The sequence below is a fragment of the Syngnathoides biaculeatus genome, chromosome 4, assembly GCF_019802595.1.
Source record: "Syngnathoides biaculeatus isolate LvHL_M chromosome 4, ASM1980259v1, whole genome shotgun sequence".
Taxonomy (NCBI): domain Eukaryota; kingdom Metazoa; phylum Chordata; class Actinopteri; order Syngnathiformes; family Syngnathidae; genus Syngnathoides; species Syngnathoides biaculeatus.
The window spans coordinates 20,325,801-20,348,143 of record NC_084643.1 but is presented as its reverse complement, the minus strand read 5'-3'; the positions used below and the strand labels follow the sequence as shown (position 1 = coordinate 20,348,143).

General features: G+C 40.6%; 2 protein-coding genes across 8 annotated transcripts in view; both read right to left on the bottom strand.

The window, feature by feature from the left end:
• Positions 1-13,752, bottom strand: part of ankle2 (ankyrin repeat and LEM domain containing 2) — a 35,999-nt gene extending 22,247 nt beyond the window's left edge. The window contains exons 1-10 of one of the 5 annotated variants that reach the window (XM_061817928.1): positions 13,607-13,752; positions 11,154-11,603; positions 10,845-11,039; positions 10,075-10,259; positions 7,244-7,432; positions 7,030-7,152; positions 5,011-5,077; positions 3,749-3,924; positions 1,640-1,746; positions 44-231 (exon numbers count right to left, since the gene is read on the bottom strand). In XM_061817928.1, coding sequence (XP_061673912.1) covers positions 44-231; positions 1,640-1,746; positions 3,749-3,924; positions 5,011-5,077; positions 7,030-7,152; positions 7,244-7,432; positions 10,075-10,259; positions 10,845-11,039; positions 11,154-11,592 — 1,669 coding nt within the window. In that variant the 5' untranslated portion in view covers positions 11,593-11,603; positions 13,607-13,752. Of the gene's footprint in view, positions 1-43; positions 232-1,639; positions 1,747-3,748; positions 3,925-5,010; positions 5,078-7,029; positions 7,153-7,243; positions 7,433-10,074; positions 10,260-10,844; positions 11,040-11,153; positions 11,604-12,844; positions 13,022-13,390 lie in introns of those variants that run through there. The other 4 variants (XM_061817927.1, XM_061817929.1, XM_061817930.1 and 1 more) reach the window with 4 other exon arrangements.
• A 320-nt stretch (positions 13,753-14,072) lies between these two features.
• Positions 14,073-22,343, bottom strand: part of golga3 (golgin A3) — a 43,694-nt gene continuing 35,423 nt past the window's right edge. For all 3 annotated transcript variants that reach the window (XM_061815977.1, XM_061815976.1, XM_061815978.1), the window contains exon 24: positions 14,073-15,558. In XM_061815977.1, coding sequence (XP_061671961.1) covers positions 15,366-15,558 — 193 coding nt within the window. In that variant the 3' untranslated portion in view covers positions 14,073-15,365. The remainder of the gene's footprint in view (positions 15,559-22,343) is intronic.

Genomic DNA, 22,343 nt, shown 5'->3' with positions numbered 1-22,343 from the left:
TTTAACTAATAAAGGATGACTTTTGACTGATAGGAAAAGGCACCTGGGGAAGGAGTTTTAAATCTGTTGCTGGTCTCATTCTCTCCTTCTTCACAAGTCCGTGGAAAGAAATCCTTCCTACTCAGGTACTCCTCAAGCCTCTGAAGACCCTCGATTGATGAGAGATCTATGAAACAGTCAAGGAAGGCCCAGTATTCCGCCCAGGGAAGATCCATCTCATGAGCCAAATCTCTGCAGGAAGAATATGTACATTAATCGCTAAGAAAGTTATTGCAAATATATTGTTCTATGTAAGTGAAGCTTACTGGCATGGTGGGGATGTCTGGTTAGCATATCTATTTCACAGTTCTGAGAATGTGGGTCGAAATCTGGACTTGGAAATACAAAATACCGTTTTCCAATGACAATTCTAAATTGAATTCTAAATTGAATTGTCATTGGAAAACTGCATTTTGTATTTCGTTGGGTTGTCTCTGAGTGACATCAAAATTGGTTGGATGAATTTAAAACTCCGTGTGCGGCAGATATGCAAAATCAGGAAGGGGGTGAATATTTTTTCACAGTACTGTAAATGTGTCAATTTCATTTAAAAAAATACACCTCTGACGGCTACTTCTCTTTGACCCAGTTTTGTATCTGCTGTGATCATATTTGTGCAAGACCGCCACCTTTCCTCTGATTGGTAAGATTCGTGGATAAGCACTTGTCAGAGCACGTGTTTTCTGTGATGACAGCACTGGTTTGGGAGCAGAAAAGGCAGGCAGAGAACTTCCCTAGTGACGTAAATGAAGGTCGAGAAATTCGACTGAAGTGATTTTAGGACTCGAGAGAAAAACGTCTGGAACTTAGGAATGCGTGCACGACTAATTGATATTCCATGTTTACTGTAGCACCACAGAAGTAATATTACATCTCACATAATACAAAAACTTGCATTGGAATTATATGTCCCATATGTCCGAAACATGGCAGCATGGTGGAACGAATGGTGAGTGCATCTTCTTCACAGTTCTGAGGACCGGGGTTCAAATCCCGGCACTGTCTGTGTGAAGTTTTACATGTTCTTTACGAACGTGTGTGGGTTTTCTCCAGGCACTCTGGTTTACTCCCACATCTCCAAAACATGCAACCATTGGAGACTCTAAATTGCCCTCAGGTGTGATTGTGACTGTGAATGGTTGTTCGTTGCTATTTGGTGGTAACCAGCTATGGGTGTACCCTGACTCCTGGCCGAAGATAAGTGGGGTAGGCTCCTGCACTCCCGCGACCCTTGTGTTGATAAGTGTCTCACAAAATAGATGGATGGATGTCCCAAACATATATAATTTTTAAATGCCGTTTCAAATGAATTTGCTTTACTACCAAAGGCATGTTGCTATACATGACATTGCTAGGAAAAAGCTGAGCTGCACTATTTGTTTACACATTAAACTTGTAGCTAGAGAACAAGGAAGTAACATTTCTTGTCACTTTCCTGCTTTGCTCCCTGTCAGAACAGAAAAAAACTTGTAATTGTTTTATTAGCTTTCTTCGAGCCACCCAAAATGGGTCTCCAACCCACGTTTGAGTCCTGCTTAGAATCACTGTACCAAACAACATTTACATTGAGTGGTCTATTTTATAATTACTGTGGACTTGCCTGCCAACCCGCTCAGCACCACGGTCAGGATCCGACTTCAGGATGTTGTGGAAATGCTCTGCTCGAGTCCGAGGCGGTGTCTTCCACGAACGGCGAAAATCTCCTGCCTGAACGAGATGAGTTTCTGTTCAACGAACATTTCCATAATCCAAACATTATTTCAAGGAATACTCCACTGAACATTGAAAAGTCTTAATCCGATTGGTCATGTCATGCTTCTGTGGTGCTACAGTAAACATGGAATATGAATTAGTCGTACACGGATTCCTAAATTCCAGATGTTTTTAATTCAATTTAGAATTGTCATTGGAAAACGGTATTTTGCATTTCCAAGTCCAGATTTGAACCCATATCCTCAGAACTGTGAAATAGATGTGCTAACCAGACATCCCCACCGTGCCACCAAGCTTCACTTACATAGAACAATATATTTGCAATAACTTTCTTAGTGATTAATGTACATATTCTTCCCGCAGAGATTTGGCTCATGAGATGGGTCTTCCCTGGGCGGAATACTGGGCACCGCCATTATGGCAAGTCACATGACCTACTTCCGTGGATGTGACGTATTTTGTGTGTAAACAAAGAAATCATGGCCAATTTGTAGTGTAAACACATGCATTATCACCACCATCAGACATGTGAAAATGCCCTACTGTATCGCAAAAGTTTGCCATAATTCGGATAGAAATAATACGAGGAAGACTTGGTTGCATATTCTGCCCAGTAAGAAAAAGAAACATTTAAGGACCCAGTGGCTAGCAGAAGTGTAGTCGCACTGAGCCGTACAACATAAGCAAAGGTGTATTTGCGTGTTTAAGACCAACACTTATAGAGTACAATAAGTCTCTGAATTCTTTTTAATGACAGTTATGATGTTGCTAACCAATGATGACTAAAGTACTTCTTACCATTAATGCAACTTCTTGTGCTTTCAAACGTCATGCAGGCGTTGAGACTTCCATCCGTTTATCGTGACTGTACTTCAATTTGATTTGCCATCATGATGGTAGGATGGTGAACAGTTCTTGTTGACAAAGGCATATCTTTTATTCGTTTGATTATCTTTATGTGAAGTTGGCAAAATGTTGGTTGGCAACGTCGAGTACAAATGCTTTGGTATACTCTCTATCTGATCTTTGCAGAACCCTCCCTCTCCACAAAGACTGTCCAATCTTGATGAAAACGTCCGTACTCATATTTTTTTTCTTTGAGCGACCTTTGTCAAAAGTTTCCATAATTAATCAGTGTTCGACCTGTGGTTAGTTAGCTACTCACACTATGGGTCATTACCATCCGAAAATTCATCCAAATATTCACCATTATTTACAGCCACAGGTTCAAATCTGTATGGACGTATTCCTCTGTATTCCTGATCAACCAATACTGCTATTTCTTCATCAGATGAGGCTAAATCAGAGAAATCAGCGCTGTCCGTGATTGTGTATTCCTTTGTTTGCGCACAGATACGTCACTTACTGTGTTTTCAGTCATGTGACTCACCTAAATGGGGGCGCCCGTGAAAATTCATGATTGCCAATAAAAATCTTCTCAAAACACCATTAAATGATATCGGATTAACCTCAAATTTTCAAGGTACAGTACATATGACATTACCTATCGGATTAAGGCTTTTCATTGTTCAGTGGAGTATTCCTTTAAGCAACTATGATCCTTTTGCTAAAAAAATGAACTACGAATGGGTATGTCTGGCATAAGGCCATTTCGATCAGTCTCGATGCACGTGTTGGGATTTGCTTCAAACACAATATCTTTAAGGGTGTAATAATTTGATATAATTAATTTCAGTTTGGGAAGGATACGATTTGATTTGGTGCAGAAACAATATCACTGTCAAAATTTGTTGATGTAGACAATCATAAAAAACCTTGGCTTAACTCAATCCAATTCTATGAAATGACATTCATTTTTGAGATAAGAACTATGAAGCCACAACTGATTCTACCCACGGACTACAGGCTCCACAAACGATGTATCTAAGGATGCCTTGCGAATTTTACATTGATCATGGCATCTGCTGCAAACGGCTAATCGGTGTATCATTCCCAACCCTAATGAATATTGGTAAGAACAGAACAGAGCTTTTACTTTTGAGGGACTCAGTGGACCAGCAAAGGCTGCGACAGTCATCAGGGGATCCAACGGGCTTTTTGCGTGTCGTTGGATCAGTGAGAGGCTCTCTGAGGCTTCGGGTGACCAGGGAGCACCAATGATGGGTTGAGAGGTGTTGTCGGCTGCCCTGAGCAAGGGGATGTAGCAGCGGTCTGTGAGTAAACAGAAAGATGGCATGACACAGAAAAGTCCTCCGAGATCTTTTTTTCTCATGCTTCATGTATTTATGTGATATGAAAAGAGGAAAACCCGAAGACATCTCTTCATACGTGTATGAACAAATGCCACTGTATAGTATTATTATATACCACATAGTGGAAAACATTATTTTATTCAAATATATAAATTGCAGTGCTTTGCTACTATAATTATTGCTTACCTTCTATTAACTAAACTAACATAATTGCAATAGCATCGTTAAATGGATCAGACTAAAAAAGGAAAGGCAAAGATTTTTCAAGAGGTCAGCTCCTTTAACAATATCTCAGACATAATAAAGTGGCGCACCTACTTGTTTTTCTTTGTACTCTGTCAACAGCTGTTGTGGTTGAATTGAGATGTCATCTGTCAGTATATTTGGCTTGTATATTTTGTTTCGGTGCCAAAGTTAATTTTGTGAATTTGCTCAACTAAAAATGCCTCTTTGCTGTAATATGTATTCCTTACCATTTATTTTTAACAAGGTATGCCATTTTCTTCAATTTTGCCTCAAAAATATTTTTTGGGACAATATATGGATGTTTTATCATACATTCTCTGATTAATTACAAAGCTATGAACATGACTATTATATGTTGTAGGTTTCTATTTTAGCAAGGTTTTCAATAATACAAGGTTTTTGAATACAGGATAAAAGATTATGCAAGTTACCACAGTTTTGTATCAACCATGTCTTGTGGGAAAAAAACACACATTGGCTGAGAGACATTAGACGGGCATCCTCTTATAAGGAAATATGAGCGCAGTTTATGCAGAGTTTAGCTTGTGGGTACGAGCCCGTTCTTTAAAATGAATTCTGATACACTAATAGACACACAAAAGGTGTGAAGAAGTGTGTCATGAATCTTACAGGGATTTTACATACATGCCCAACTTGTGGTGAGAGTGGCAACATTTTTGTGCATTTATTAGTGACTAAGAAATATTGTTCTTCCTGAATAAGGCTTATAAACAAATGTTCACATTTGAGCATGGAGATTAAATTATTAAAAAGTTGCGGGAAATCTGTTTGTTCTTACCCTCCAAATAGTCCCGTATTTTCTGTCTCACTTCTTTTGTCGTCGTGTTCTTTCTGCTACAAATAATCTAAGAAAATGGGTAAAAAAAAAAAAAAACGTTAATTGATAGCACACACGGCTGTCACAGTACAACTGTTACTGGATTAGCAAAGGAAAGAATGTCCTTATGGCCATCTAAATTTAGATGATCTAAATCTACATCCACAATACGCTGTGACAGACGACAGCCAAGATTTGGAAAACCAGTCGAAAGGTCACAATTTACGACTCACACAAATGATACCTCAGTGTGGTCTGGAACCACCACAGTTTAATGTATGTACTGAGTCGCGTTGTGTGAAATAAATTAGTGGATCTGGAAAGCATTTGCGCTGCTTCTCTTTTTTCCAAATTTGATCATGTTAAATCCTTAGTCCAATATGTCTCAGTACATTCAATTTATCCCTCAAAATTCTACACACAACATCCCATTCATGACAACATAATATTTTTGTTGATGCGCATGTGGCAACAGTACAAAACTCAAGTGACAAGCTTACTTCAAATGATGCAACAAGCTTGGAACAGGTTTCCCATGTTCCTCTTTTCACTGCCTCTTTTTCCGCTCAGTGAAATTGACATTGCAAAGTACCTCGTACCTCGACAGTGGGGGGGCCTACGCAAGGATCCTGTTTGTGGACGTCAGTTCTGTGTACCGCACAATTATCCCCAAACTCCTCTCCTCAAAACTTCTGCAGCTTACCATCTCACCTGACATTTACAAGTGGATTTACAAGTTCCTAATGAGCAGGAAACAGCAGGTGAGAATGGGGGACACCACCTCATCCACACGCACCATGAGCACCGGGGCACGCCAAGGTTGTGTCTACCCCCCTGCCCTTCTTTGTACACACAAACGACTGCACTAAGTTCCTGGGAATTAGTCTTTCAGTACCTGAAGTGGGAGACAACATCAACTCAGGATATACTTCCTGAGGTTTCTAAGGAAGCATGGCCTGCAACGAGAGCTGTTGATACTGTTCTACAAAGTGGTCATCGAATCAGCACTGTGTACCTCCATCATGATTTGGTTTGGTGCTGCCACAAAAAAGGACAAACTCTGACTACATTACTTGTGCACTCCCTATATTAAGTCTCACCACTCTGCACCATTTTCACATCTGTTGTTGAGAAGAGTGGCCACTTGTGCCCAAGTATCATCTGCAACATTTGCACAATCGACATTGTTGACAGATGAACCCAAGTCTGAAGTCAAAAACACTCCGAATCATGTTTTCATCCAAGATGTCAATGCAAATTGTGCTTTTAATCTTTCCCCCAATCCTCCTCTTGGTCACCTCCCTGACTACTAAACTTCTACCCCAATCGCCCAGGTTTAGATGGTCGGCCAGCTCTGGGTGTGTTGTTCTGAATTTCCTCCATTTATGAATGTTGGAGGTCACTGAGGTTTACGGGACGTTAAAGTAAAAATGTGGAATTTCTAACATTTTGGTGCATTCCTTGGATCTGTGCCTCAATACCATCCAATCTTGTGGGTCTACAGAAAAATGCTTGACTTAATGGTTGGTTTGTGCTCTGACAGGTGTTGTCAATTGTGGGATCTTATACAAAAAGGGGTGTTTCATTTATGTATCCAAATCACATCCAATAAACTGAATTAACCACAGATGAATATCAATTTGGAAACATCTCAAGGATGATCAGTGGAAACAGGATGCTCAATAACTACATTTTGCGCTTCATTGCAAAGATTATACTGATATTACTAATAATACTAATACTAATGTACATGTGATTTCTTTGATTTAAATTTTGAATACATTTTCGAAAATCATTTAAAAAAACTTTTCATATTGTCATTGTCAACAGATGTTGTATATAGAATTTTCAGGGAAAATATCTAATTCAATCTATTTTGGAATAAGGCTGAAACAAAAAGTAACCATGATGAACACCTTCCGGGTCCCATTGTGTTGTTTTGTTACTCAACCAGCAGGAAATTCAAATCTAAACACGTACATCACAAGGTTTGTGGTCATTGCTGTTCTTGCGGTTCTTATCTGTGTCAGGATGCGAGCACAGCACGTTGACCACATCTGGACACCCAAACTTGCAGGCGAAGTGGAGAGGTGTTTCAAATCCCTGACACAAGTAAACAGCAAAATAATTTGTGAACACAGAGCAAGCGAATGAGCTAGTTCAGTCTGCTTTTTGGACGGTGCTAAAAACTTGCCGCCTTATCTGGAGTGTTGAGGTAAAGATCGACAATGTAACGGATACGCTTCTGGAGCATAACCTCCTGATCATCGGGGTACATGAGGCGCATGAACTCTGGGTTCTCCAAAGTATCCAGCAGAAGTTGGGCAATGCCTGCTTGGTTCTCCTTGGCTGCCACATGCATTACGTTGTACCTGCAGCCCTCCTAAACACATTCCAATTAGACAGTATGAAAAGGGTTAGCGCTTAACAGTGAATTGCGCCTTGTTTAAAGCAGCATTTACTCAACCCGATTAATATAAAGATGTACTATTCAATCCACAACAAGTACAAAAGTCTTGGGACACCTCTTTTAGCTCATTAACCAATAAGGGTTCAGGCAACCTTCCTCTTAGTACATTTGCACTAAACTGGAACAGTGCCAGGCTCTGTGATTCCAACAAATTTGTCAAACCTCACAAAAGTTATTGTGGAAAAAGTGGCAAAAATGTATCGTGCGGAAACAATAAAATATTGTCTAGAATCTCTTATAAATGGTATATTAAATTCAGTTTATATAACATGATTCAACATTTTGTATGAAATGAAATTTTAAATTCTGGTTGAACATTATTTCCCCCTGGAAATCAGACAATTCATAATCGCAAAGGCCAATATAGGTACAGCATGAACACATTTATGTTAGGACAGAATAAGTGAATTAATGACACCAGTTCTTTAAAAACATCCCTGTTACAACCACTTACTAATGTACTACACAGTCTTACCAACGCTCATCCATCCACCTTTACACCACACTGTAAATGATCTCAGCGGTCATTGGGAGAGAGGCAGACTACACCGAGAGTGGTCGCAAGTCAATTACATGTCACAAAGAGAAAACAATTCATACTTATACCTGTGGGGAATTTAGAATCTCCAATCAACCTAAAAGGTGTCATATTTTGCCTGTTGAGACCATAAAACTTTGACTCTCTCACATGGACTTGGTATAAAAGTGTCAATTTCATAAAAAAAAAAGAAAAAAATGTTTTTGTCAGTTAAAGGTCCAGAAAAGACCCCTTTGACAGGTACTTCTGTTTGACCCAGTTTTGTATCCGCTTTGTCCGTGTTTAGCTAAGACTGCCCCATTTCCTCTAATCGGCTGCGTGCATCCATGTAGAAGACCCACTTGTGAGAGCACTCGTTTGTTTTGTTTACAGGGTTGGGTTGGGAGCAGAGCGGGGAGGAAAGGCTTTGCTAGTGATGTAGAAATTCGTGAGAACTGATTTCAGGCCTCTCAATAGAAAAAGTCTGGAACTCAAGAATGTGTGGATGATTTAAAATCATATTTAAAATTTAGCGAGGCATCATAAGAACAATATTACATTGTAATTACTAAAAAAAATATTTTAGCAAGATATATCCCTTTTAACATGCATGTTTTTGGGATGTGTGAGGAAGCTTGAGTACCAGGAAAAGATGCAAACACCACGAGCTGAGGTTTGAACCCAAAGTCACTGAGTTTAAAGGGCTACTGTCATGAAATGCATGATTTTTAGTATGTTATTAATGAAAAAACGGCCACCGACATGGACCCATGGATTTTTTCCACCACAAAACATTATTTTGACGTATACAGCTTTTTGTAACTCCCGCCATGAAAATCCACTTGAGGGACTTCCTTTCGAGAAGAAGCAGGAAGTGACGTAAAGGACAGTACCGCCCTCAAGTGGACTCATTTATTTCCATTAGTTTTACCTCCGGGATGGTCGCTCGTTATTCCTTCGTGTTAGCCAAAATGCCGGCTTGTTGCATTGCTGGACATTGCCTGAACACTCGGGAGGATGGATTTACCCCTCAAAAGTTTGCAAGAGATGCGGTTCGTTGTGAAAAATGGATTGCAAGGTTCTAGAGGACGAGAGCTTCGTGGGTTCCAAATGACAGGTAGGTGTGTATACAGCTACTAAAAAAATGTAATAGTAGTTAGACACATATTCGGTCTCTCATAATGTAACAAAAGTTCCGCGTACGAAATGTGTCGTCGTGTCTGTCGGATGTGTCGGGCTGCTGCGTTCCTTCGCCGGCGAAGGCTGCGCTTCGGGCTCGTGGCTCTGAAGAATGCAGCCAACAATGCCTCACTCAGCCGCGTGCGACGACAACGCAGTAAGGCGCCCCGGCTCGATGGTGTTGTTCATCACATACTGCGGCAGCTATGAACAACCCCCTAAAGCAGTACGGCTCGGCTCCGTCATAAGCCACACCGGCCGGCTGCGATGAGCCGTGATGACACATCTCCGCCGTGGAAGTGGATCGGACGGGTAGGCGTTTTGGTCGTGATCGCATATCATCTGAATATGGCTCGAAACAATAGTGTAATCTCGCCCCGGTAACTTCACTCGGTTGTGTGGTGTTCTCCTTTTCGAAAAGAGCTTCCATGTCAAAAGGTGCGTGTTCACCTCCCATAGTTGGGTGCACGGCGTGTTTTCATTGGCGATTGTCCGGGTAACGATAGAGGACGCAGCCAATATGGCGACCACTTGGATGTCGAAAAATGACACTTCTGCAACTTTGCGCATGGATGACTTGCTCTCCGCTCACATTAATTTTTTCGTATAGACATTGAAGTGAATGTTTTATGTATTTTCTATTACAATATCTATTTTTGAATGTTTGTAGGGATGACACTTGACCTTTAAGGCAGCTGTGTACAGAATATAAGTATATTATATATATATAGTATAATAAACTCGAGGGTACAATCTCACATTCTGCTGCCATTTCATTTGTCAACCTCTAAACTCACTGACATTCCAGAAAGTGTTGGCAAACAGATTAGACCACAAACAAAATGTTTCAATTGTTCACCTGAACAATAGTGGGGTTATCTCCTGAGCCAATGAGATAGCGTGGGTTGCTCCAGACTATCTCAATGAAGGCCACCTCATCTCCCTTTTCCACAGCTTTTCTCAGCTTGGCAGTCAAGTCCTGGGTGCGTGGGCTCTTAAAACTGTTGGCCCTCTCCCTGTTAATGGTATCCACCTCAATGAAGTCTGTTGTGTGGAGAAAGACAAGCATTAGGGAGCCAGTGCTACTCTCAAAAACAGCAAATTATCTGAAGGATCAAACTATATCCAGGTTCATGGCCTAACTAAACATCCATCCATTCATTTTCTTTGCCGCTTATCCTCACGAGGGTCGCGGGAGTGCTGGAGCCTATCCCAACTATCAACAAGCAGGGAGCAGGGTACACCCTGAACTGGGTGGCAGCCAATCGCAGGGCACATAGAGACAGACAACAGCCACACTCACAATCACACCTAGGGGTAATTTAGAGTGTCCAATTAATGTTGCATGTTTTTGGGATGTGGGAGGAAACCAATGTGCTTGGAGAAAACCCACGCAGGTTCGGGGTAAAGATGCAAACTCCACACAAGCGGGGCTGGGATTCGAACCCTGGTCCTCAGAACTGTGAGGCCAACGTTCTCACCAGTTGCCCACCCTGCCACGCTAACTAAACAGTACCTTTATAAAAACAAACAAACAAGACAATTATGCTAAAAAGATCCCTAGAACGTCTGCTTTAATTTAGCCACGTATGCAAAGCATTCAGTTCCATACTATTCCACATACGGCACCTTTACTGATGGTTTGGCTTGGTTTGAAAGGAGATATGGATGCCAAACATTTGTTGGGAGAGGGGATATAATCAGACATCCCCTTGGCAAAGTTCTCAGCATCCTCACGGTTGGAAAAGGCTTTGAAGCGTGCTCCCTTCATCCCCTTTACAGCTTGAAGGGCATCTTTCTTATCTGTGTAAACATGTGCTCTCTCTAAGGACAAACAATAATCAGCCAATGTATTAACATGTCTGTCAAAGATTGTATTGTTATACACAATGATACTAATACAGTAATACCAGCCATTGTCTCCTAAAAACAACTTACCATTTCGTGACAAAATGTCCTCCCATGATGGACATACACCATAATAAAAGGCTGAAGATACTTGTGCTATTTTTGAAGGAGTGTTCATTTTGGATTGAGAGTCACAGATCTCCTCTTCCTCTGGCGGGTTGAGCCCCACACCATAGCCGAAGTCCAGCTCATCATTTGGGCCGCTGCTTGCTGCAACACTTGAGATGGGACAGGGTAAAGGTTTGTCATGGTCAGGTACTGAAGTCACGCCATCTGCATCCCTTGCAGAGGATCCGTTTTCCGTTTCAGTGGTACCACTCTCTGGCCCAGCAAGCATTCGAGCCAACTTCTTTTCAAAGATCGATCGGGTGGTGGCTGTGATGGCAACACACTTAAGGTCTGCCCGGGCAAATTCCTCACGTAGTTCATCAGCAGTTAGGCCCTTCAGCCTGGTCAAAACTGCCTCCATTCTTCAGCTGCCTGGAAAACAACAGAATATAAATTACCGTAAGACAGGCAACCAGTAATCATTGCAACAATTTGGTTTTGATCAATTCATCAAAGAACATAGTGTCTACTTCCCATAAATTTATGACTGAATGGCAGTGTGAAAAAAAAAATCATCATAGAACTCGAACATGTAGAAAGCTTGCTTATGGCATGCAGGGCTATGAAATGAGAAAGAATCCCTAAAGTGTTGAATATTGGATTAGAAGTGTCTCTGGCAGCACACAGACAAGGAATATGCACCTCCCAAGATGATCTGATATTTGTCTAATTTTGACAATAGCAACTGAGAATTTTGGCAAGGATAACTAATTCACCAAACATATCATTTAGTCCCGGAGCAATTGTCAATTTATATTGTTTACAGCATATTAATCTTCTTCTTCTTTTCCTTTCGGCTTGTCCCGTTAGGGGTCGCCACAGCGTGTCATCTTTTGCCATCTTAGCCTATCTCCTGCATCTTCCTCTCTAACCCCAACTGCCCTCATGTCTTCCCTCACCACATCCATAAACCTTCTCTTTGGTCTTCCTCTCGCTCTTTTGCCTGGGAGCTCCATCCTCAGCATCCTTCTACCAATATACTCACTCTCTCGCCTCTGAACATGTCCAAACCATCGAAGTCTGCTCTTACAGCATATTAATATTAACCTTTTTATTGCAGAAGTAAAAACCTGCTTCCCTGCCTATCCTACAGTCATAATAGTTAAAGCTTACCCCCTAGCTCTGCACTGCCAAATCTGGCACAAAGTGCTTATCCGCGTTTCCTTCATTTATATCACTCCCTGGTACAGAGGTTAAGCCACCCGTAAACCTGTTGTCATAGTGAAACTAGCATTAATCATAAAAGAAGCACATATACGGAGAGCTTGCCTGTGCTAGCAACTTTGCTATCATATCAATAAGGTTGGACAGCCGGGTGTTGCGAGTGGCTAGCATGGTTCAAGCGGTTCTGATAACATCCTGCCCAAAACGGAGACACGTATGCAATTTAGACGGTAACCATCAAGATGTGCTTTATATACATTTTATATCCATGATTGTTTAAAAATACGGTTGCGTTGGTGGATTCATTGCATGCCGTCACACCCGACTGTCATTTGAGGTGGCTTCTCGGGCTCCAACGTACAAATTCGAACGTCTTCGGAGTGATGATGGCGATAAAAACTAAAAGTGCATCTAATGACACATTGTAACAAACGAGCACTCATACTCACAGAGCAACATGTTTGGATTGTGAAATTATCTTAGGGACGTCCTCAATAGTTTAAAAAATCCCAAGTGTTGGACACAAAGATGAGGACGGTCTGATCGTCTCGTCTCATTGTTTACAACGTAGTCTACGCATGCGCAGTTTCAGGAGAGTGCGAACGTTCCATTCCCCGTGGGATTTTTTTTTGCAAGGTTCTATTACAGGAGTATATATATTATTTGCATTAATGACTAGCGAATATACATTTACGTAATATTTCTCAAATTATTCGTTCCTAACAGCTATTCTATTTTTGTTTATTTTTTTATTTAGTGTGGCGTGTCAACTTTCCGTTTCTAATAATCACAATTTACTACTTCTCTTGAAACTAAATTTAACTAAGCAATATAAATACTCAAATGTATTTGTACAGAATAAAAAGTACACTACGTTGGCCAACTTTTACTAGGATTAACAGGCAACAGGATTCGGCAGAACCATTAAGAACGTCATCGTTCCAAAGATTAAAGCAAGAGTAACCACTGCCAGAAAAACATTGCAATAGACATACTGTAAATAGTTGCCCGCTGAACTTGCCAGCTGCATAACGACAGAACTCTCCAAGATTTTTTTTTTTTTTCTGAGACGGCCGTGGTAACGTTAGCCTTCGTGAAACGTAAAATTGTACCTACTGGCTGAGTCTTTCCCCATGTATTTTGTAGTGAATACATAAAAAGCTCAGAAAAGGTTATAGGACAGTGATAGAACATCTCAAATAGTGCATTACCACCACTTCCTCTTTTCCTCTGCTGCCAAATGCTTTCAAAATAAATGTAAGGACCTGGTGGTGTCGCCAATATGGTGCCTGAACAAAAATGACGGGAGGGTTGATACAACAGTACAGTATTTCCAAGTAACTTTTCTGGCAATAGAATTGTGCGAGGGCGGCACGGTGGTTCAGCTCGACAGCGTTGGCCTCACAGTTCTGAGGCATGTTCTCCCTGTGGCTGCGTGGGTTTCCTCCCACAACCCAAAAACATGGAACATTAATTGGACGCTCTAAATTGCTCCTAGATGTGATTGTGAGTGTGGCTGTTTGTCTCGATGTGCCCTGTGATTGGCTGGCAACCAGTTCAGGGTGTACCCTGCCTCCTGCCCGTTGACAGCTGGGATAGGCTGCAGCACTCCCATATGACCCTCATGAGGATAAGCAACTAAGAAAATGTTTGGAATTGTGCGAATTTAAGACGTCAGACATTTTATCAGTCAATTTTAATCATTAAAAAAAAAGACAAACGAAAAGTTGGAAAGATTTAGAACACAGATGTGTTGTGTTGATGAATTTTAAGCCATTCCCTTTAAATACACAAGGATATTGTGGAACATAATTTTTTAGATGAAAATACCTACCCAACAGCCAGAGGAACTAAAACCTCTCATTCTCATATAGCACAACTGTAGTGCAGAATTCGACCACAGGTGTATCAGGAACAAAAGCATGTCTGGAAATACATGTTTTTCATAACTCAGATTTCTCTCCATCTTTACACTATTAAACATTTGATTAATTTACAATCATACAAAAAGAAAAATATATATTAGACTGGAAACAATGACCTTATCCCAGTAATCATCCAACTTGATTAGTATGATACTGTACTCAACTTTCACCACCATGTGCAAAAACAAAAGACACCTGCTTCTGGTGGTAACCATTCTGTAACATGCTACTCTCTTTTTCAGTTACATATGATCAATGGTCATGCAGTTATACAAATGCGGCCCACACATTTCCACGTATTTTCACATAAAATATATTTCATCTTGCAAAGAGACCAGCAAAATATATTCATTCAACCAGATTCCATTAAATTGCATAAGGCTTTTTCCCCACGTACAAATCACGGCAGTCCATGCTTGACAACACACACGCATTCATAACTGATCTTAATGCAGATTTTAAGGAACTTCTAGACAAACAGCCACAATAATGAAGCCTGACTGCTTTTTAACAAAAGGCAACAAAAACCAAGAGTCAGCATGACCTTATGACAAGGTAAAATGATTTTCCACCACCAACTGCTTACCTGTCAAGGAGTAACCCTGTTTGTTAAATCCTGAATGAACGACATTTGCCGACTACAGGTACAAAGAATATGAAGAACAGTCCAAAGCCATTGTGGCTTAATCATCATCTCAAAAAAAATATTGTCAATAATGAAAGCCACTGATTGAAAATTAGAATTAAAACCTGAACAGCAGATGTTCAGCATGTGCCTGGAAAAACGCCGTATTATCAGAATGTCAAGGTTTGTCTTGGTGTGGTTGTTAAAGTGTAATTGCTTAACTCTTAATAAATACCTATGACACGGGGATAAGAGAAAATAATAAAGCTATAATAAATATTACTCGGCAAAAGCACTCCTGTGATAATCGGAGAATATTAAAATGTTGACAGCCATTGTTTAAACAGAAAAATGGAAAGGCTAACAATGGATTTTGTGGATAAAACTCCACAGTCATCATAACCTAACAGAAGTTTGCTTTTATGACTGCTGCTGTTCCGCCCCATTATTGTTTTCCACCACACTGTCATTCAGGAGCCTCGATGGATTAGAGATGTTGTTTTGAAGTCCAAGTTGAGCCAGCCCGTCCTCTGTGTTTGGCCATGAGCTCATTGACTCATGCACTGTTACTGTGTGCTCCTCCATCTGCTTTTGGAGGCTGTCCATTTCCTCCCTGAAAGAAAATAACGAAATAAATAAAATGAGGTAACAGTTTTTACAACTCGCATTGTTTTACATTACAAATAAAGAAAAATACAGAAATGTTTGTCAGACTGGGGTTTGTGAAATTTAAAAATCTACACTCGTTCACAATAAAATCTATTAATCCCACACCTTTAAGGACCAATTAGAACCTTAGACTTAATCGCCTGCGTGCATCTCATGCAGACTTGTACAAGTGAGGCAAGGTGACCTCGGCAAAATATTTGCGGTTGCCAGGGCTAAAACAAGGGTATGCAAAGCCCACATGGAGACTCCACATCCTGGTCACCACGAATTCTAGGTCCTTCCGTCGGTAGGTTCAATCGCAGAATGCAAAGTAAAACCAGCCGACATTAACTTCTTAAACAGTTGACTTACAATTTCATTGCAAGATACCGCCAATTTTTTACATTTCTGTTGGAGTACTATGTTAATAATACTTTTATTACGCTACACTATTTGCATCATGTTTGTCATTACTAATGCCTACTTATGTATGAGAGAACTCCTGCACCATTTGCACAATTGTCACTGTACCAGACGATTGGAGTCACTTAAAGGGCTACTGTCATGAAATGGATGATTTTTAGTATGTTATTAATGAAAAAACATCAGCCAATATGGGCCCATGTGTTTTTTTCCCCACCACAAAACATGATTTTGACGTATACAGTTTTTCGTAACTCCCGCCATGAAAATCCTCTCGAGGAATTTTTTTCAAAAAGAAGCAGGAAGTGACGTAAAGGACAGCGGCACCCCCAAGTGGACTCCTTTGTTTCTATTAGTTTTACCTTCGGGAAGGTAGCTTGTTATTCCTTCGTGTTAGCCAAAATGCCGGCTGATTGCATTGCTGGACATTGCTTGAACACTCGGGAGAATGGATTTACCCTTCATAAGTTTGCAAGAGACCCGGTTCGATGTGAAAAATGGATTGCACGGGTGCTGAGGACGAGAGCTTTGTGGGTTCCAAATAACAGGTAGGTGTGTATACAGCTACTAAAAAAAAATAAGTTTGGGGCGGACCACGAAATCGGTCTCTAATAACAACAAAAGATCCGCGTACGAAATATGTCGTCGTGTGTGTCGGATGGCGTCGGGCTGCTGCGTTGCTTCGCCAGCGAAGGCTGCACTTCAGGCTCGCGGACGGCAGAGGCTCTGAAGAACGCAGCAGACAATGCCTCACTCAGCCATGTGCGACGACAACGCAGTAAGGCGCCCCAGCTTGACGGTGTTCATCGAGTACTGTGGCGGCTATGAACATCCCCCTAAAGCAGACACGGCTCGGCTCAGTCATAAGCCACAGGGATGCAGTTTGGCCGTGATCGTGATCATCTGAATATGGGTCGAAACAATAGTGTAATATTGCCCCGAGGCCTCGAAACAATAGTGTAATATTGCCCTGGTAACTTCACTGGGTTGTGTGGTGTTCTCCTTTTCGAAAAGAGGTTCCGTGTCAGAAGGGGCGTGTTCGTCTCCCATTGTAGGGTCCACTGAGTGTTTTCAATGACGAATGTCTGAGTGACATCACGGACGGAGGATGCAGCCAATATGGCGACCACTTGGATATCGTAGAATGACACTTCTGCAACTATGCGCATGGATGACGCGCTCTCCGCTCACATTTATTTTTTCGTATAGACATTGAAGTGAATAATGTTATATTTTTCATTACAATATCTATTTTAGAATGTTTATAGGGATGACACTTTAAACTGCTCTAAATTGGTTGAGTACTGCAACATTTACACAACTTCCACTATATCCGCATCACCACATCAATGGCACACTTTCATTGCTCAAAGATGGTCCATCCTCTATTTCTTTATGTCCTTAAACTATATTTTTGTCATAGTTGCTATTGTCATAGTTGAGTGGCTAAAACTACCTCTTTTGTAAGATACTTGGCCAACAACTCAGATTCAGATATATCTAACATTTAAAATAAAGATAGGAATTACAGGCAGAACATTTAAATGTTTTATAATACTTTACTTACTTTAGTATTTGATTCAACTAACAGAGCGGAATAAGCAAGTACAAAAACCTGTGAAGGAACCCCCCCCCCAAAAAAAAAAAGAAAAGCAGTAACAGCTCCCTATTAAACCTATTACACAAAAATAACTTCTAGAAGAGTCAGAATTTGTCTGAATTCTCACATTCAATTCAATTTTTTTTGTCATAATAGGTAATGAATTATGGCTTCAATATGTCCTTTTAATGTTTTTATTACATCAATCTAGTAATGTTGAAGGCAGTTGCTGCCAGAATTCAAAGTACCAGTAAGACATTTTGCCATTCCACCATCAAAAATATCTGTTGTTTTTGGATTACATAATTCACCTTTGCTAATTCTTTTTTCAACCCTGGTAACAAAAAGACCATTAAAAAAGAATAATCAGATTCCATCATTAAAATCAAAACCCTGCAATAATTTGCAAGCAAACATCATTGCTGATGGACTGAATTGGATAGTTTTTCTTTTCTTGGATAGTAATTCTTGTATGCATGCAAGAAGTTACATCTCTTCTTGCTTGGTACTTACATACAGTGCCTTGTGAAAGTATTCAGCCCCCTTGAACTTTTCAAACTTTCACCACATTTCAGGCTTCAAATAAAGAATCAACAACAAGTGGGACACAATCTTGAATTGGAACGAAATTGATTGGATATTTTAAATTTTTTTAAGACATACAAACCTGAAAAGTGGGGCATGCAATATTATTCAGGTCTGGCTTTGGGTTTTTGTTTTGGATCATTGTCCTGTTGGAAGTAAGTCTCGGTCCTAGTCTCAGGTCTTTTGCAGAGTCCAACCGGTTTTCTTCCAGAAAGATCCTGTATTTGGCCCCATTCATCTTCCCATCAATTTGAACCATCTTCCCTGTCCCTGCTGAAGAAAAGCAGGCCCAAACCATGAAGCTACCACCATCTTGTTTGATAGTGGGGATGGTGTGTTCAGGGTGATGAGAGGTGTTGCTTTTACGCCAAGCATATCGTTTTGCATTGTGGCCAAAAAGTTCCGATTTTGGTTTCATCTGACTAGAGCACCTTCTTCCACGTTTGGTGTGTCTCCCACGAGGCTTGTGGCAAACTTTAAACGAGGCTTATCTTTGAGAAATGGCTTTCTTCTTGCCACTCTTCCATAAAGGCCAGATTAGTGCAGTGTGCGACTGTTGTGCTACGGACCGACTCTCCCACCTCAGCTGTAGATCTCTGCAGTTCATCCAGAGTGATCATGGGCCTTTTGGCTGCTGGTGAAAGTTTAGCGGGACGGCCGGGTCTTGGTAGTTTTGGCGTGGTCTGATACTCCTTCCATTTCAATATGATTGCTTGCACAGTGCTCCTTGAGATGTTTAAAGCTTGGGAAATCTTTTTGTATCCAAATCCGGCTTTAAACTTCTCCACAACAGTATCTTGGACCTGCCTGGTGAGTTCCTTGGTCATGATGCTCTCTACACTTTAAAGAGAACCCTGAGACTATCACAGAGCAGGTGCATTTATATGGAGACCAAATTACACACAGGTGGATACTATTTATCATCAGTCAACACTGGATCCTCCAGAGATCCTCACTGAACTTCTGGAGTGAGTTTGCTGCACTGAAAGTAAAGGGGCCGAATAATCTTGCACGCCCCACTTTTCAGCTTTTTTATCTGTTAAACATTTATAAAAAATTTCAATACATTCCAATTGTGTTTCACTTGTTGATTCTTGACAAATTTTAATTTTATATCTTTATGTTTGAAGCCTGAAATGTGGCGGAAGGTTGAAAAGTTCAAGGGGGTCGAATACTTTCACAAGGCACTGTATACACAGTATTTATACTGTATATACAGTGCCTTGTAAGTACTGTATATACACATCTAAATTTGCCCGTTGATTTGTTGTTAAGTGTTACTCTCAGTGAAAATACAGTTCCAGCTTTGACATCTTCACTGATTCACTCCTTGCCCTCCCTTCAAGTCACTTTTGAAAGAAGCATCGTAAAAAGATGGTCAAAAGAAGTGTAGATTCACTCCCATGGATGTGAAAAGTGATTTTCAATGCATTGACACCAGACACAAAGAACTTTTGCTTCTGTGGCTTGGCAGATAGGGGGGGGGGTTAAAAAAATAGCACGCACAAAACAGCTGTTCAAAGTGGACGTGTTGGAAATCAGACATTGGCTCTTCACCCCCACCCCAATATCTGGAACAATCAGTGTGATGGCCGCAACAAGTCAATGTTCATTTGTTTCCGCAACCAAAGGGCGTTCTTTTGGCGACTCCGCATTAACTGATGAATTTATCTTTAGATCCAGGCCATAAAAGTATGCAGTAAATAATATCAAGAGAAGTTCCTGACAAAACATTATTTATAAAGGAGACCTTTAAGTAGCGATGCAACAAAATGACAATTGTTGACCACAACTGAAAACAAGGAACCTAAGGCTGAAAACCAAACACTTAAAGGAAATTTTCATTCAAACTTTGTTTCTGAACACTTTTCATACTCAAAAAATTGCAATAAAAAGTGCTTCACATGCATTAAGACCTGAACAAAAATGAAACCCGACTATCAATTACAAAACTATGCCAATTATTAGTAATGTTGCATTGATAGCAAAAACTGCAGAGTTGCGAACCTACAAAAACTCACTTCATGAACAATGTGTCCAAATTTCCTTAGATCAAGAACTTTACCGCAGGACAGTTAATGCAATACGCTAGTAGGATGAAAATAATATTGCATAATGTTGTAATTCACAACATAAGTTTATAATGCCAGACATTTGCAGGCAAATTGCCTTCTCTGGCATTTTCTTTTTGAATTTCATATTTTTGCTTCCCCTCACCTTGTTCTACTGACTTCATAGATCATTCTAAGGGGGGTTTCCCTAGTCCTTGACACCAAATAAGGCAAATCTTTTTTTTTCCTTTGGGGAATAATTACTGTTAAGTTTTTTAAATTAAATACATGTATGCTTGTACTCTTTTATGGTAAAAGGTTTGAATTTTTTTCAGATAAATTAGTTTTTTTTTGGGAGGTGAAGTCATTAAGAGCACTTCAATGCTGAGGCATTATAGAGGTCCACATGGCAATGATGATTTCGCTATATTTTAAATAAATGTTAGCATTTTAACAGATAAGCCTTAACAAAAATAACAAACAAATGAGCAATTTAAATTATACAATGAGATCATATTTTAAGTAAAGAACTATCAAATACTATTTCACAGGGTGAAGCTGGCTTTGTAGCATGTAAGCTTTTCCATCTTATTTTCATTCTGTTTACCTGCAATGATTTTAGAACTACTGCAGGGGTCAGTTTTGAGTGACAAACAGTGTCAATACAGTGCCGACAGTTTGTGTAGTGTGTCAATAAACTCCTTGAGGGATCATCATCATCCCTTCAATATAGCAATAATTAAATTTGCTCAATGTAACGATCAACACATGACGTTTGATGTGCAACTCTCCTATTTACTAGACATATGAGGAATTGGTTTGGATGTGAAAGAGAATGCCCAGCTAAGAATAAGGAATGTAGAGCCTGTGGTAACTTCGCAAGACAGTGCCGTTCAACATCCAAAGGCATAAAACAAAAACACAAAGACAAGCGTGATTCACGATTCATGTAACAAAGACTGCAGATGAACACACAGACCACAACTCATTCAGCAGTGAAGGTGAAGATGCATATGTATATGCAGTGGAGGACAACAAGACTCCAGATCTACCACGGAATGAAATTATGCCAAATTAATCAGCTTTAATGGCCAAGTGTGTAAAAATACATAATTTTCCCCGGCAGTCGGTACTGCCCTGGTATGACATTTAGAACAAGGAACGAGGAACAACAGCAGCAACAAGAAAAAAGAACAAGAGACAGTTCTGTTTATAGGAACTGATTCTTATAAGACGTCCAAGATGCAAAATCTGTATAGGTAAGTGTGTTAATGTCAATTGTGCAAAGGGAGCAGTTTAAAGTGACGAATCGTGTGGTTTAAAAATTATAAAATTGTACCAGCAGAATGTGAGTGTCCTAACATGGCACAAGGCAGAAAAACAGTAGGTTCGGTGATCAAGAATTTAATGACTTCATTGCCAGTGGGAATAAACTGTTCGAATGCCTCCTACTTTTGACTTTCATTGATCTGTAGTGCTTTCCTGACAGAAACAGCTGGAAGACCTAGTGGCCGAGATCTGGAGAGTCCGAAAGGATCCTGCCTGCTCTGGACCTAGTACGCATTGCGTGGAAGTCCTCGATAGTTAGTAGGGTGGTGCCGACAATCCGTTCAGCGGTTTTGATTGTCCGCTGTAGTCTGAGTTTGTCCTTTTTTGTGGCCGTCCCAAATCAGACTGTGATGGAGGTACACAGGACTGATTGGATAACCGCTGTGTAGAACTGTCTCAGCAGCTCTTGTGACAGGCCGTGCTTCCTCAGAAGTCGCAAGTAGTACATCTTTTACTGGGCTTTTTTGAGGATGGAGTTGATGTTTGTACCCACCTTCAGGTCCTCTGAGACTGTAATTCCCAAGAACTTGAAGGTCTCGACGGTTGACACAAGACAGTTGGACAGCGTCAAGGGCAGCCGTGGTGAAGGATGCCTACTGAAGTCCACAATCATCTCCACAATCTTTTGAACAGGGATCGGGAACCTATGACTCATGAGCCATACCTGGCTCTTTTGGTGGTTGCATATGGCTCACGGAGCCCTCATAACGATATACTGTACATGTGATTTCTGTCGTGCAGGTTTGTCCTAGTGGGGTTGCC